Genomic DNA, 16,458 nt, shown 5'->3' with positions numbered 1-16,458 from the left:
CCAACTAGCCTCTCTCTCTCTCCCCTTCTCACCCCCTCCTGGGAGATCTTGTGGCTCCTCTGCTTCCACCAACCAAGTGCTGGGATCACAGCGTGCCTCTCTGTCCAGCTGTGACTTGTCATCTCTCATCCTACAGTCCCTTTCTTACATTAATTCTCAGATGTGCTTTAACCACAGGGATAAACTACTACTAAGTAGCTAAAGAAGTGAAACCAGTCCTCCATTTCCTTATAATTAGCTCCCGTGTTATTTGTATCAGTCCGTTGTTCATCACTGACAAAATACCCACAACAACAACTTAGGGGATGAAGGGTTTGTCTCTGCTCATGGCTTTAGAGGGTTTGAAACGTTTGAGCCTCATATTATTTTGGGCCCAGCCAACGTTAAGATAGGGAGCTCGTGACAGAGCTTAGCTGTCGCCATGGCAGCCAGGAAGAGGTCCAGGACAACATTCCTTGAAGGACATGCCTCCCGTTTCCTTTTTCTGCACTTGCCAGTTGTCACCAAACTGAATGTCACGGACCTTATTCAGCCCCTTCCCCAAAGCCCCACTCCCATCCCCGTATTGGGTTCAGCCTTTATTTATTTGGGAGTATTGCAAATTCAAAGTCTAACGCCATTCTTAGGAATTCAACAAGAGGTAAGCTGCCTTTTGGGAAGACTCAAGTGGTGTTGGTCAATAATTGTGCATGAGAATGACTTGTGTTTTGACATGATACAGAAAGGTGAATATCAGATACAGGATACTGCTGCCTAGCATACCATTGAATCTGTTATTCCCACACATAGATCCATGATTAAATTAGGTACTGTATGGTTTGAGATTTTCAAGCTGTTGTAATTTATACACAGCTGGGTGTCGTGGCCCATACCTTTTAGTCTCTGGCTCAGGAGGCAGAGGCCAGTGGCTCACTATGAGTTTGAGGCCAATCTGGTCTATATAGTAAGTTCCAGAGCGGGCATAGAAAAACCCCGCCTGGATGGATGATAGATGATAGATTGATTGATTTTTATGAGTTTAAATTTCTTGTTTTTAGGGCTGGAGAGATGGCTCAGAGGTTAAGAGCACTGACTGCTCTTCCAGAGGTCCTGAGTTCAATTACCAGCAACCACATGGTGGCTTACAACCATCTGTAATGGGATCTAGCGCCCTCTTCTGGCCAGTAGTCATACATGCTGTATACATAATAAATAAATAAATCTTTAAAAAAAAATAAATAAATTTCTTGTTTTTAATAGAGTGTCTTTTCCCTCAACTAAAATCCTGATGATTTTTATTAAATGATTTAAGTAGTGGTCAGTTAAAGCTTTCTCTGAATACTTTTATCTTTAAATATCAGATGTATATACAAACTTAGATTTTTTTGTTTGTTTGTTTTTGTTTTTGATTTTTTGAGGCAGGATTTCTCTGTGTAGTTTTGATCCCTGTCCTGGATATTGCTTTTTAGACCAGGCTGGCCTCAAACTCGCAGAAATCTTCCTGGCTCTGCCTCCTGAGCGGTGGGATTAAAGGTGTGTGCCACCACCGCCTGGCACAAACTTAGATCCTTAAAACAGAACCTCTGATTCAGAATTCAAAGGGTAGGTGAGTAAGATGCAGCCCCTGTTCTCAGATATCTACCTGGAAGAAGAAGCCTGGAGAATCAGCAGTGGCGGCAGACATGCCATGAGTGCAGAAGAGAAGAGAGTTTGGGGTCCCCAGCAGCCCCTTCCTCTCTCGGAGGAGCATGGTTTAACTTGGGCTTCTAGAAGTCGAAGAAAGCCTTCTTTGGAAGTGAAAATTAACTATGAAAGGCAAGGCCTTCATTCCAAATGAAGGAGGCTGGTGTAGCAGAGCCCAGGGAGGGAAGGCTTCTTGTCGTGTGGGACAGTGGAAGACAAGCGGCTTGGGACTCTGTTCCGAGGAAGAGGAAGGACCTGATGCCCATTGTGCATGTCAACAGTGCTTCCAGTGAGGTTGGAAAAGCAGTGGGATTGTTGTGTCGTTTCAAGAACTGGCTCCCAAGTCCAGATGGGTGTCTTTTATAATTATGTGCTCTATCGTCTCCCTAGGTCCCACGCTAAAATAAGATCCCACCAAACTACACCCTCAGTCCTTTTTGAGTTTTCGTTTTGTGACAGGGTCCTGCTAAGCTGCCTTGCGGCTCCCAGACTTGCTGTCCCTTTCCCCTCAGCCTCTGGATAACGGAGTTACAGTCGTGAGCCAGAATCAGCTGCCTTTAGTTGGTTTTCATTGTTTGGTTTTTAAACATGTTGACTTTTTTCATCTAAGATGGCATCACACATGAAGGTTAGTAATGAGTGATGTAGCCCACAGCACAGATTTAAGTTATTTAGACAAAACAACAACAAAATGATAGTTGTATCAGTAAAAGATCACCAGAGGGCTATAGGCTGGTCGTCCAGACACTCCTTTACTCAGTGCTACAGATGAGAGGTGCAGAGTTCAGATCCACTTTTTATCTCTCTCGGTCCATGTGCCTTTGACCCAACGTCAGTTAGGGGGGCAAAGTATTTATTGTGGTAGTGACCACACTAAATAGATCTGTTTTTAAATAGTGAGCATAATTTTGTTCTGTGTCTATATATGCTGTCTCAGCTTTCTGATGACGTCCTTTATTATATTTAGAGGACTTAGAAATTCTTCCACTAGATCCGAGGGAATTATAACAGCCTAGATGTGGCCGTTTGGAAGGGTGATTGAAAAGCCTTGGCACAATGGAACTGCCCGTGTGGGATGTTGTCGGTTGTGTCTTTATTTGGTCATATTAGAATGCATTCTCTCTGGCACGGTGAGGGCTGTTTTGCTCGCACATATCTTCATCCGTGTCCCAGCCAGAGTTGAGCTGGCACACTGGATTCCAGAGGTCGCCGACGGGCCAGGTCATGTCCACTCGAAAGGATCTTTCACATGCCCCTAGGTTCAGACAGTTTTGAAAAATTCTTTCCCGGTTGGAAAGCACAGCTTTAGAAACTGCCTCGGTTGTTTAAAATGCACCAGCAAGGTAGCTCGGTAGGTACAGGTGTTTGCGCCAAGCCTCCTGACAACCTGAGTTCATCCCTGGAACCCATAAATGGAAGGAAAGAGCCAAGGCCTGCAGGGTGTGTGTGTGTGTGTGTGTGTGTGTGTGTGTGTGTGTAAGTGTAAATAGAGTGCATAAATTTGGGTAAAAACAACATTCATTCACAAAGTGGAAAATACAAGCTTGGTTTCTGTAAACTGTGTTATTTGTATTATTTTTAAGCTTTTATTTGCATTTATTTTGCGCAGAATTTATCCCCATGTCATATGTTTGTGTGTCCTCACTCTTCTGGGATCTCTCATCCTATGCCGCTTCCTCTTCGGGCATAGGAGCAGTTGATTCTTTCTCAACGAGGATCGATCAACTGAGTGGGTGGGGGAGGGCTCATGTCGGGTTAATCTGGCCATGAACTCTAGTCCGACGGTGCATCTTAAGTGGTTTCTTCACCTGGATGTGTTCGGTGACCAGAGAATCTGTCTAAACCCTTAAGTTTGGCATTGTTCTCTTCAGTTTGAAGCAGGCACAACAAAAATTCAGCTCTGTTTTTTTGGCCACCAACCCTGTGTCCAGCCCCACTCTTTGGTTTGACCTGGGCGTGCCTATCAACTCCACCATTGTACCCCGGAACAGCACACGTGGCTTCTTTAAAGTGACATCTTTCTTACTTAGTGGCCTCTTGGATATGCGTACCCATTACCCATGATGCCCTGGGTGGTTTCATGGTTCTCATAGAGAAAGATAAGATTAGAGTCTCTTGATTTGCATGATTCTGTAGCGTTTTATTAAACCGTTTTCACAGATCACCTCAGGCCTCTCCCAGGCAGAGGAAGCCCCCGTTGTCCCTCCTCATCTCTATAGGTGTATTATGTACTCACACAAATGAATTCATTTTATTCTTGTAGCAACTAAAAAAGCTACCCCAAAACGTAGCCGCTCCAAGCATGGGACAGTTGATGAGAGGCAGCTGTTTAGGAGAGCTTGGCTCCTGAGATCCAGCCCAAGGTCTCAAGGTTTCAAGAAGACCTTTTTAGCACAGGTTACATCTAAGGCCTTACCAGCCTCGGGGATCTGACTTTTTGCCAGAGGCCAGCACCATTATCCCCAAAGCCTCTTTATAGGGACTGTTGAGTGTGACAGTATTTCTCATGTCCTAATTTCTTGTATATCAGATGATAGCGTCAGCTGTGGGTCTTAAAGAAGTCATGAAGCACACAATGTTCAAAATTATGAAGGAAAGAATTGTGATGTCTGTCCTTCTAGGCATGGTGGTGCGTGCCTTTAACTGCTGTACTCTGGAAGTGGAGGCAGAGGCAGGCAGCTCTCTCTGAGTTCCAGGCTAGCTGGGACTGCACAGTGATGTGAGATCCTATCTCAAAAAAATAAAATAAAATAAAAAAATTAAAAAAACTACTCATCAAATAATTGTAAGCATGGCTTAAGATGAGGAACCTTTGGAATGGAGAGGTGAAGTTTCTTGCAGCAGGCAAGCAAATTGTGATTTTTAAAATTTGTACAACACCTAAAATCCATGTAAAAAGCTATCTACCTACTTATGTACACATGTATGTATGTATGTATGTATTTGTATGCTTCCATTTCTGTTAGGTTGTGTGTGTGTGTGTGTGTGTGTGTGTGTGTGTGTGTGTTTTGCTAGCCTGGGTGTTGCTGGAGGGCTTCTCTCCAGGTTCCACTAAGCCCCGCAGTCCCACAATCCAAGTATAAAATAATCACTCAGACGCTTATATTACTTATAAACTGTATGGCCGTGGTAGGCTTGTTTTTTTTTTTTCTTTAAGATTTATTTATTTATTATGTGTACAGAATGTTCGTCTGCAGGCCAGAAGAGGGTGCCAGATCTCATTACAGATGGTTGTGAGCCACCATATGGTTGCTGGGAATTGAACTCAGGACCTCTGGATCAGTGCTCTTAATCTCTGAGCCATCTCTCCTGCCCCGTGGTAGGCTTCTTGCTAACTGTTCTTTTATCTTAAATTAACCCATTTTTACAAATCTATACCTTGTCATGTGGCTGTTGGCTTACCGGCGTCTTTACATGCTGCTTGTCCTGGCGGTGGCTGCAGTGTCTCTCCCTCCTTCTTCCTGTTTTTCCAATTCTCCTCTCTCCTTGTCCCACCTATACTTCCTGTCTGGTCACTGGCCATCAGTGTTTTATTTATATAGAGTGATATCCACAGCACCTGGGACTCATTTATTTGGGGGTGTGTGTGTGTGTTTCGCTAGCCTGGGGCTCATTTATTTGTCTAGGCTTACTAGCCAGTGGGCCTCAGGGATCCACCCGTTCAGTGCTGGGATTGTAGGCCACTCCTCCCTGTATATCCCCAGATCCTTGTTTTCCCTGGGTTTGGGGATCAGACTCGGGTCCTCATGCTTGAGAAGTAAGCACTACTTGGTGGACTGAGCTATCCCCAGCCCTCTGTCTGGATATCTTAGGTTTGTATGGTAACTTGTGTGTCCAGGGAGGGGCTGGGAAGAGAACATCGTCTCCTAGCCTAGTCTGGCCTTACTCCCTACATAGCTAAGGATGACCTTGACTTCATGACCCACCAGCTTCCATCTCCCAAGTGCACCACCACACCTGGTTTATGTGATGCTGGGCATCAAACCCAGGGTTTTCCACATTCAAGGCAACCACCTGCCAACTTTAGCAACTTCCCAAGCAAGACCCATGGCCCTTCCTTCCTTCCTTCCTTCCTTCCTTCCTTCCTTCCTTCCTTCCTTCCTTCCTTCCTTCCTTCCTCCCTCCCTCCCTCCCTCCCTCCCTCCCTCCCTCCCTCCCTCCCTCTCTCTCTCCTCTCTCTCTCTCTCTCTCTCTTTTTACTCCTTCCTAGTTCTTGGACTAAGGCTTGGCCTTGGCTCATTTAATTTATTGTACAGATAACCCGATACTTTATTATGGGGAATAACTTGCTCTCTGAAGGTGAACTGAGCTGGCACTGAAGGATTTTTAGCTGGGTGTTGGGTAACTACCATGGTAAAGCTTTTCCTACAGATGTCCTCATTTGCAGTTCTTACGCATTCTCTGGTGTGAAGACACTGAGACGTTGTGCATAGTCACTGGGCACACCTACAAACCCAGTTGGCACTGGAGTGAAGTCCCTTCCCTCCAGTGGAGGGTGCCCACCGCTGCTGTCCACAGTAAATGCTCTGGGCAGTGTTGGGGGCAGCATCTGCCTGTGCCTACTATTCCTTAAAGTGACCATAAGCATCTCTGTGTTCTGTCTGCTTTTTCTGTGTAGTTTAGGATCTGCAGAATGACTGTGTTCTTTAAATCTGGCTTGTAAAGTAAGAGTCACCCAGTCTCTGTGCAGAAGGAAGGGAGGGAGGTTTGGGAGTTACAATAGAATCTTCTTCATATTTCTTGCTTATCTTTCATGCTGTCCATCCATGAGAGAGTCTGCTTTGTGCTGTTCTTTTGACATGTCTTGAGGGTGCAGCAAGTACACTCTAGGGAGTTAGAAGGCAAAGCTCTAGTTACAGCGTGCTGCTTTAGTGTGTGTATTCTAAACCATCATGATTTAGTCGTGTAAGGGGTGTTTGAATGAAGAGTAAGGTTCTGTGGGCCAGTCAGGGTTGCAGCAGCATCAGGGCACTGGAAAATTGGTTTAAAAAAGGAAATGAAGCCAGAGCAAGCTAGCAGGAGGCCCCAAGTTAATTTCATTGATGAAGTTCTTAAACTATATGTGTATATGTGTGTATACACACACTCTGTTTTCTATTTACACTAATAAACTCCCCAAATTCCTGATTTCTTGTAGCATTAAAAATTGGTTTGTAATGAGGTTCCAGTGTTCACGTGTGTGAACAGCTTTTCTCCTTTAGATGGCAGATAGCCTAGGGGAGACTTACCAGATCGAAAGATTATGAACCATCTGATAAGAAAGGTCAGCACTGAACACGGGGACTTGATTTACCCAATGCTGACCTGACCCCCTTTCCTGTGCAGGTTCCAGCAGTACTCAGGCCTTGCTTGAATGAATTTTTTTTTCATATCGCTCCCTTCTTGCCCTGAGCCTTTTAGAACTTTCTGGGAACCTCAGCATAATGCCAGGGTATTTGGTTGTTCAGTGTGGATTGAGTCGACTCCCTCGGTATCACTTAGGGCAAATACTGGTAGATCTCTTGAAATTAGGGAGGCATGGCCTATGGGCAGTTTGGGTTTCCCCACATAATTTAGATAAAGCAGGAAATGCATCATAACAACAATACAGTGACCCTTTCATCCTGTGGTCATTCAGTCCTTGTACCTACAGTCGCTGTCCTGAAAATACTTTCCCAAGGGATGGGAAAGGAGTGAGTTTAAGTCTAATGTTGAGGACATTGTGAGGCTACCAGCTCCATCCTGAAGCTGGTGACATTGAGTTGGAGCTGGAGAGACGTATCAGAGGTCAAGAGCACCTGTTGCTCTTACAGAGGACTTGGGATTGGTTCCCAGCACCCACATTGTGCCTCACAGTCACCTATAACTCCGGTTTCAGGACTGTCTGGCACTCTCTTCAGACTTTCGTAGGTACCAGGCATACATGGAGTGTGCATACATAGATGCAGGCAAAGTATTCATCCTCATAAAATAAATCTTTAAAAAAGAATAAGAACCTGGAAATTGAGAAAGACTAGTCACTTGCTACTTGGCTGTAATCAGACTCAAATGCCTAGGAGACCATTTTAATACTTGTGAGTAATCAGTTTTCATGCTGACACCACATGAATAGCAAGCCAAAACAAAACCTTCTTTGGCAATGACCTGGCTAGTAGACCTCGCCTGACTTGTGTGCGTGTATGCGCGCGCGTGTGCGTGCATGTAGTCAGTCTGCATAATGTTACTTGTATGTATGTTTTCAGGGTTGGCCATTTAGTATTAGATAACTGAGAATAATCTAGCCAGTGTTTAATATTAGTGGGACTGAGTCTCCCTCTCTCCCCTCAGTGTTGAAACAACTCACGCCCTTTAGGATTGGTAGTGCTTAGATAAGCAGGACATTCTTTTTCTTTTTTTTCCCTCCGGAGACTGACCTAGTGCTCACCATGGAGATCTGGTGGCCTCATTCCCAGAGATCACTTGCCCCTGCCCTCCCAGTGCTAAGATGGAAGGCACGCAGCACCCTGTCCTAAGTGAGTCGTCCTGTGTCAGTCCTAAAGCCGAGCCTCTCCCTGGTTGGTGTAGAGTGATCTCTGGAGTGAGCCAGTCCTCAAGCAGGAACAACCTAGTGACAGGAACCAGGCTGGTCCTCCACCCCGGGCCGCACCGAGAGTCACCAGCGACCTTTTCTGGTCGGTATGTTAGGAAACACGGACTTAACTGGTACTTACATGCCTGTAATGGAAGCACTGGGAGATGGGGAAGCAGGAGGATCAAGAGTTCAAGGTTGCCCAGGGGGCTACATAGTTCCAGGCCAACCTAGCAAAACAAAACAAAAAGAAACACTGACTTGTGGTCAGAGTTGAAATGTGACTCATGTTGCACAAATGTGGTTCAGTTGTTTTGTTTTGTTTTGTTTTGTTTGGTGGTGGTGGTGGTGGTGGTGGTGGTGGTGGTGGTTGGTGGTTGGTGAAATCCAAGAACAGAAATGGATGTGTAGTTAGTTATCCCGTGTTTATATATTTGAGGGAATTGGAGGCGTTGGGCACCCCTCCCACCCACCCACATATACCTGCCATGTATGGCAGAGGAAAGTTCTTTATAATTCCACCCTCCTCTGTGCTGTTGATGTGTAGATGATGCATCCCTTCAATATCTTTCCCACCTTTGAGCATGTGGTGATGTGACAATGATAAAAGAATTAATCTGGGAATACAGAACAGTTCTGCTGCATTTTCACTTGATAATCAGGAGGCTTGTATCACACCAGCAGACATGACTGTCTAGTCGCCATTTTATATGTGCAAATTACTAAGTCTGAGCTTCCCCCGGTCCCGGCCCCCCCCCCCCCCCACCTCCTGTTGTTTCAAGACAGTTCCTCTGTGTAGCCCTGACTGACCTGGAACTCACTCTGTAGACCAGGCTGAACTCGAGATCCATCTGCCTCTGCCTCCTGAGTGCTGGGATTAAAGGCATGCGCTACCACCACCACCACCAAGAGTTAAACATCTTTTTAAAAAACTACAATTATTATTTACAATTTAATTTGTTTATATCCCTTAAGTACATTTGAATTCTTTCATGAGTAGAAACATGAGTGATTTTATTATTAAGTGTATATTAGACTGTCCTTGTTAATGAGAGTACATAGCCTTGAAATGTATTTTTTAGAGGGTATTTTCCTGCATACTCCTCCTTCCTCGTGTGGTTATGTCTCTTTCAGTCTTTGGCCTCTGCTTGCTTGAGGCAGGGTCTCATGTGTACCAGGCTGGTTTTGAACTAACTTCTGGTCACTTGCTATGATGACAGGTGTGTGCCACCGCACCTAGCAGTCCATGACTTATCTTTTTTTTTTTTTATTCTTAATTTTATTGGAGGGCAGTCTAAAAACTACTGATCTGTATGCCTGCTTGTCACATGTAGGGATTTGTCATTGGTGGTGTCATTACTGATGCTGTGTGATTGTGACTGAGAAATCAGACCGTTCATCTTGTTTGCCATGACATCTTCAGAACTGTTGACAAGCAAACACTTATGCCATTTGGGTGCATGTGTTTTTCTTCTCTGGTTTTTCGAGAAAGGGTTTTTCGGTATAGCCCTCAAACTTGGAAATCGCCCTGCCTCTGCCTCCCGAGTGCCGGCGTTAAAGGTGTGTTGTAGCAGGATTCTTAAAAGTTCTTATTAATAAAATCAAACCCGAGGCCAGTTATTGGGGTGAATACTGGAAGGTCAGAGAGACAGAACAAGCCACAGCTATCTCACCTCACCAATTCCTCAGCTGGTCCTGTTTCCTCAGACTGGAAGCCTCTGAGTCCTCATTCAGAATGAATCTCAGCTGAACTGTGCTTCTTCAAAGCCTGAAAGCTTAACCAGCCGAATGCTTAACCAGCCAAATGCCTCTAGTTTCTGGTCCTCACACCTTATATATCTTTCTGCTTTCTACCACCACTCTCTGGGATTAAAGGCTGGCTTTCTGGGATTAAAGGTGTGTGTCACCATGCTTGGCTGTTTCCAATGTGGCCTTGAACTCACAGAGATCCAAAAGGATTTCTATCTCTGGAATGCTAGAATTAAAGGTGTGTGCTATCACTGCCTAACTAGTGACTTTTCTGTTCCCTGACCCCAGATAAGTTTATTAAGGTATACAATATTTTGGGGAACACAATATCACCACATTTCCTCTCTTTTTGTCTAAAATTAAAGAAAGCTTATAACTAATACAAGAAAAACTATCCAATAAGTATATACAATATATACGGCCCAAAATTACATTAATGATGTCTAGTCCATTAACATTTGACAGATTCAGATAAAAAAACTCCATTATATATATTAACGATGTCCAGTCCAGTAACATCTGATAAACTCAGACCAAAAAATTTTCATTACTTAACTTATTTAAAACAAGTAGTTCCTTTTTAAAAGTGGATTCCATAATCTCCCTTTTTATCTTATCATATCCATATTCTCTCTTTTTTCTTTTCATAATAGATTCATTATAGTCTACCTTTTGTCATTTTTATGTCTTCCCCTTTTTCTTCAGTGTAGATTCAATGATCTACCTATTTATCCTATTATTTCTTTATCTTTTTTCTCAGAGTAGATTCAGTGATCTATCTCAGTGTGTGCCACCAGCACCCAAATTGGATGTTTTTTCTGAAGACTCGTGAGTCAGCCCAGAGATACTATGTCCTCTGTGCCGCCTACTGTGTGAAACACGGAAAAAAAGAACCTTTGGGTAACACTACCTGAGAGAGACCCTTTCCTTTGGATGTGGCTTCCAAAAGAATAGTTTCTACAGAGGGGTGATTCATTCACACAGCACACTTACAAGTTTCTTTTCATTGGAGTCTATTTGTAGGTATAAAAAATGGGAAATAGGGCTGGAGAGATGGCTCAGCGGTTAAGAGCACTGGCTGCTCTTCCAGAGGTCCTGAGTTCAATTCCCATCACCCACATGGTGGCTCACAACCATCTGTAATGAGATCTGGTGCCCTCTTTTAGCTTGCAAACATACATGAAGGCAGAACACTGTACACATAATAAATAAATAAATCTTTTTTTTTTTTTTTTTTAAAGGGTGAAATATAGGCCAATGAGTAGACTTTAGGTGAAGGAAGGCACATCCTGCCTAGCCTGATGTTCTTAGTTCAATTCCTGGGACCTACATGGTGGAAGGAGAAACCAACTCCAAAAATTACTCTCTGACCTCCACATGTGTCCACACACTTAAGTGTGAGCACTTGTGCACACCAGTCTGGCTGGCACACCGAATCCCAGTGTGTTGATCATGCCTGTGATCCCAGCTGGGGAGGCTGAGGTAGGCGGGTTGTAAATTTGAGGCCGGCCTGTGCTGCCTGGTAAGACCTTGTCAAAAAGAAAAGAAAAAAGGTAAACTGAGAGAACATTCAAGTTTGTAGAGGGCTAGATAAGCAGAGATGTGCTACCACGGGTCCGTAGAAAGGGAAAACTGGCCTTTTCTTGTAGTGTGATTTAACCAGTTGAGAACATTTGGATGTAATCCTTAAAACTATCATAAACAAAATATACACAGACTCTCAGGCAAATGTTCCTCAAGTGTGACCATTGGTTACAAATGTACACCACCATGAGCCTGCCCCCACCCCTCCGAGTCTCCCCATCTTCAAGTGACTTTGGACGTTTATTGAGTAAGTCGGTCGCTCCAATGAGGCTGTCTTCCCAGGGGGAAAGCAACAGCCCTACTGAAGAGACTACATGGTGGTTTTCACCTGAATGAAGCCCAGCTGTGGCCTCTGCAGTGGTGCTGAATGGTGGCCAAGCCACGGATCCTCATCTTGTCCCACAGAGTGGTTTATGATGTCATTTCTTCTTTCAGCCCTGTTGGGGCGCAAATGAAGGAGTCCCGCCCACAGGATCCGTTGGAGCCCCTGGGGATGGAGCTGTCAGCGGCTTCATTCTCGTGGACTTCTCTTTGTCCTTGACTGAGAAATGCCTCTTCCTGCCTTATGAAGGGAAGATGTATATGTTAAAGGCCCAGTGCCCAGCACGTCTGTGTCCATAAACAGTGCTGGGAAACTAAGGACTGCCCTCCATAAGTTCATGTGGCGGCATTTGTTTGTTATTGGGGGGGGGGGTACCAGAGGGATTTGGAGTATTAGGTGTTTATCTCACCCTTTGGTTCCAGCTGGGTCACCATGTGACCAAGCTAAGCTTTCCGTTGCCATAGGTGACTGTTGAGTTTATGACAGTAAGCTCTCTGCAGGCGAGGGAATCTTTCTGATTTCCACAGACTTAGGAAAGACACCACACATTCAGTGCATTGCTATGTGCTGACCCAGGCAGAGAGCGCGGCGATGAGATGTGTCTTAAATCCTATGACTCTTCCCCTGGTTGCCACAGGAAAGCGTGACTGGGATTTAGAAAGCTATTTTTCCCCTTGTTAATTATCTGGATTTTCTTTCTTTGGTCTTCCTCCTCCTCCCTCGTCCTTCTCCTTCTTTAGTGAGACTGATTAAATTTACCAAATCTGGAGTGACTAGAAAGGATTGTAAACCATCATACTCTTGAGTTTAGTAACCTTTAGTTGAATGGCAGTGTATAATGTAAATATTGAAGAATTATTTCCCCTCAGCAATTCCTTCGTCTGCTCAGTCATGGCAGGAAACATGAGAGACTGAGATAACGTGGTATGCTTCTGAGATCCTCAACTCTAGGAAATGCCATTTTTTGGTCTATGTTGACAGGAAATGCCAACCTTAGCTGCCTTCATTTTGAACAAGAGTTGGTTTAGAGCCTTTGTGTTTATAGAAGATTTGCAAATTTAGGCAAACCAAGAGTTGGCTTTTCTTCTCCCATGTGTAGCAATTTCTTACTGGAACATTAAAACAAAACTCTTTCACATCTCAGTCTAGGATATTTACCTAAGGCTTCCTCCATTAACACGACAATTTATATTAATATAAATATTGACCTCTTCTAATTTCTGAAGACGAACTAGATAATAAATCAAGGCAATTCTCAACAAAAACCTGAAGTGTTTAATCCAGGCATAATGTAGGATGTGCCTGTAATCCCAACACCTTAGAGGTAGACACACTAGGATCATTCAGGGTCATCCCTGGCTGCATAGGAAGTTTGAAGCCAGCGTGGGCTATGTGAAACCATGTCTAACAACAACAACAACAACAACAACAACAACAACAACAACCCTGCACACACAACAACCCTGCAAACACCTTCACATATAATGCATGCTATTGGAATATTATTATCATAGAAAGAGAAAACACAAAAGCCTTGTAAACCACAGCTGATTCATAGACGCAGGCATCTGTATCCCAAAAGATCTTTGCCCTCTCTCAATTCTGAAATCAAAGTCTATCTTTTCCTTGCACACATTTCACATTTTTCTATTCACTTTTGTGTGTGCGAGTACATGCATTTGCCAGTCAGCAGACACCACAGGAGAGGTGGTTCTTTCCAGAACACGGGTGGTTAGGCTTGGTGCCAAGTGCCTTTACCCTCTGAGCCACCTCCACACCCTGTTTTCACACATTTTTTAATTGCCGATATAATATACTATTATGTTATAGATGAACCACAACTAATTAAGTTGTCTTTGTTCACAATCCCCACGTGTCTGGTGAGTTCTGTTGGTAAATTGCCTAGCAAGACTGTAAACCTTTCTTTAGAACAATAGTAGAAACATTAGTTAATTGCATGGGTGAACTCCTTAAACATGACCGATACATGTCACAGCATGCAGTACTGCTGGACAGGTGATGTAACTGTAAAACACAGTCTGCAAATCATGTCGTTCCTGTGAAATCTTCAGTCCAGTCCGTGCTCAGCACCAAGTTCGGGATGTGGTAGGTACTGGAAGATAGGGTTAATTCTCTAGTCCAGCCTGTCCTGGTCAGAACGGCCCAGATGGTATTCAGTCTCTCCCTATGAGAAGGCAGGTGGGCCTAGTGGACAGTAGAGGTCCCTCGTGTGCTCGTTAGTCATTTCGCCTTTTCCTCGGGAACTTTCTCTGTGACAAAGATGAAAGAGGACACGAGGACCACATAAGAAGTTTGGTCAACAGACTTGACCTGATTGACTGTTTTGGACTACTCCGTCCAACAGCAGCGAAGCACACATTGTTTAAAAAACTCAGAGAACCTTTGCAGTGCTCGGAGTCATAAGACAAGGAAGGGAAGGAGAGTTTGTTTTTAAGTCAAACCTTATCTTACTGTTTGTATCAACAGGTTCGTGGATTGGTACATCCATATAACAGAATACTAATCAGTAATAAAAAGGAATGGACTTTGGATAGACGTATCAATATGTTGAAATTAACTTTATGTCAATGTGAATGAATTGAGACAGACTCAGCACTTATATTCTGTGGTTCCGTTTTGACTTTGGGATACATATTAATACATACTACTCATCAGTGGTAGCAGACGTGTGATGCCCAGGGATGGCGGGACAGGGCTAGAAGGAAGGATTAAGGGAATAAGTGAAGTCAGGAATGGAGAGGGGACAGACCCCTGGAATCCTGGTCAGTACTCAGGATGCTGAGGAAGAGGGATTGTAAAGTTCAAGGCCTGCCTGGTCTGTGTGGGGAGATCCTGTTTCTAAAAGGGTAGGTGGTGTGGGAGGCATGAGGAAACCTTTAAAGGTGATGGATTATCTCAGTTGTGATGGTTTCACTGTGTGTGTGTGTGTGTGTGTGTGTGTGTGTGTGTGTGTGTGTGTGTGTAAAACCTAACAAATCCTACATTTTCAGGACATATAGCATAGAAGTTTAGAATAAATAAATTTAAAGAAACCAGTCAGAATTCTGAGGTTGCTGTGTAACAACAACATGTGTGAACATGGAAATAGCCTGACATCATACTTTGTGCACTATGCTGGACCAATATAAAAGCCTTACTGATTTGTGATTCTGTACATAACATGGGAAGTGTTGGAAATCTAGTTCCATTCCTGACTTCATCGTAGTCGTCGTCGTCGTCGTCCATGTATGGTTAAAGATTGGACACAATGTCTAACAAGGAGGCAGTCGTGTGTTGTCCCAGTCTGAGGAGAGAAAAGCGAGGACTGTAAGCCAGGCAGTGCCATTCTGTGGCCGCCCTGGCCTCTCAAGCCGGGCAGTGCCCATTCACTGGCTGCTCCTGGCCTCTGGATTCCAGGTCAGATTCCAAGCCAGGAGGTCTTACGTGTGCCCTGTGGTTTGACCCTGGGTTCCTTGTGTAGTCTGGCCCCTCTGCCCCCAGAATGCACTGGGCAGCCCTGCACTTTCCTACCCCCATTTCACCCTCCTCCCCTGGAAAAATCCTACTGATTCTTTGAGGCTCTAGTTGAGATGCTAACTTGCCTTCTCTGATTTTTCAGCCAGAAGCATGTTGTCAGTGTTGTGTACGGTAGTAGACACCAGACACAGAGTTTGTACTCAGTGTCTCCCACCCACTTTGTGTGTTTAGACACACGTCCTGAATGACTTGTCATTGGCACCTAGTGGGTACCTTGAAGGTCTATGAGTTGGTTGTGTCATAGAACACAGAAGAAACAGCAGTCAACGAGAGGAGCTCCTGGGTAGAGTGCTTGAGGAAATCTCAGCCCTTCATGCTTATTAAAATAATGGTGATCAACACCATCAAGGGACAGACACAGTGACAAGAGACCAAAGCAAGAGAAACGAAAAATTTACTTTTTTTTTTTTTTTTTTTTTGTTTTTTTGAGACAGGGTTTCTCTGTGTAGCTTTGCGCCTTTCCTGGAACTCACTCTGTAGTCCAGGCTGGCCTTGAACTCACAGAGATCCGCCTGCCTCTGCCTCCCAGTGCTGGGATTAAAGGCGTGCGCCACCACTGCCCGGCACTTTTTTCTTTTCAAGTCTGTCATACTGCTGTGGTTAGAGTAGCAGTGTAGAAAATTTATTGTCCTCGTAACATAGTTTTAAACTAATGGTGAAATTATATGGGGGGGGGAAGGTGCTCAATTCACCGTGTCACAGAACTTTGTTAGAGGAGCCATGGATCCGCTGATTTAAGATGAGAAGTGAGAAGTGGCCTCTGGGTTTTCCACACCCTCGCTCACCTGTCACATTATCTTCTAGGTCCGGACACTATTTGTCAGTGGTCTGCCTCTGGACATCAAACCCCGGGAGCTTTACCTGCTCTTCAGACCATTCAAGGTACTTTATGGATGTTTCGTCGTCGCCTTTAGAGGGGGAAGAGTGTTGGAGGAAGTGGCCTGTAACAGTTTTTTCTTTTAAAGATGCTAATAAGCGAAAGAAAGTGAACATCAGAGTTCTGGCATACAGTCTCACTGGGACAGGAGTCTAACATTGCCCCTGGGGCTCTGACAGT

General features: G+C 44.4%; 1 protein-coding gene across 7 annotated transcripts in view; it reads left to right on the top strand.

Annotated features, from left to right (window-relative positions):
• Rbpms (RNA binding protein, mRNA processing factor) overlaps positions 1 to 16,458 on the top strand; it is a 159,069-nt gene that overhangs the window by 55,090 nt on the left and 87,521 nt on the right. For all 7 annotated transcript variants that reach the window (XR_003735362.2, XR_005093088.1, XR_005093089.1 and 4 more), the window contains exon 2: positions 16,206 to 16,283. Coding sequence is in view for 4 of the 7 variants with exons in the window: in XM_028877182.2 (XP_028733015.1) it covers positions 16,206 to 16,283 (78 nt within the window). In the remaining 3 variants the exon portion in view is untranslated. The remainder of the gene's footprint in view (positions 1 to 16,205; positions 16,284 to 16,458) is intronic.

Source organism: Peromyscus leucopus, chromosome 17 (genome assembly GCF_004664715.2).
Source record: "Peromyscus leucopus breed LL Stock chromosome 17, UCI_PerLeu_2.1, whole genome shotgun sequence".
In the NCBI taxonomy this organism is placed as follows: Eukaryota; Metazoa; Chordata; class Mammalia; order Rodentia; family Cricetidae; genus Peromyscus; species Peromyscus leucopus.
This window is presented reverse-complemented; position numbering and strand designations above follow the sequence as displayed.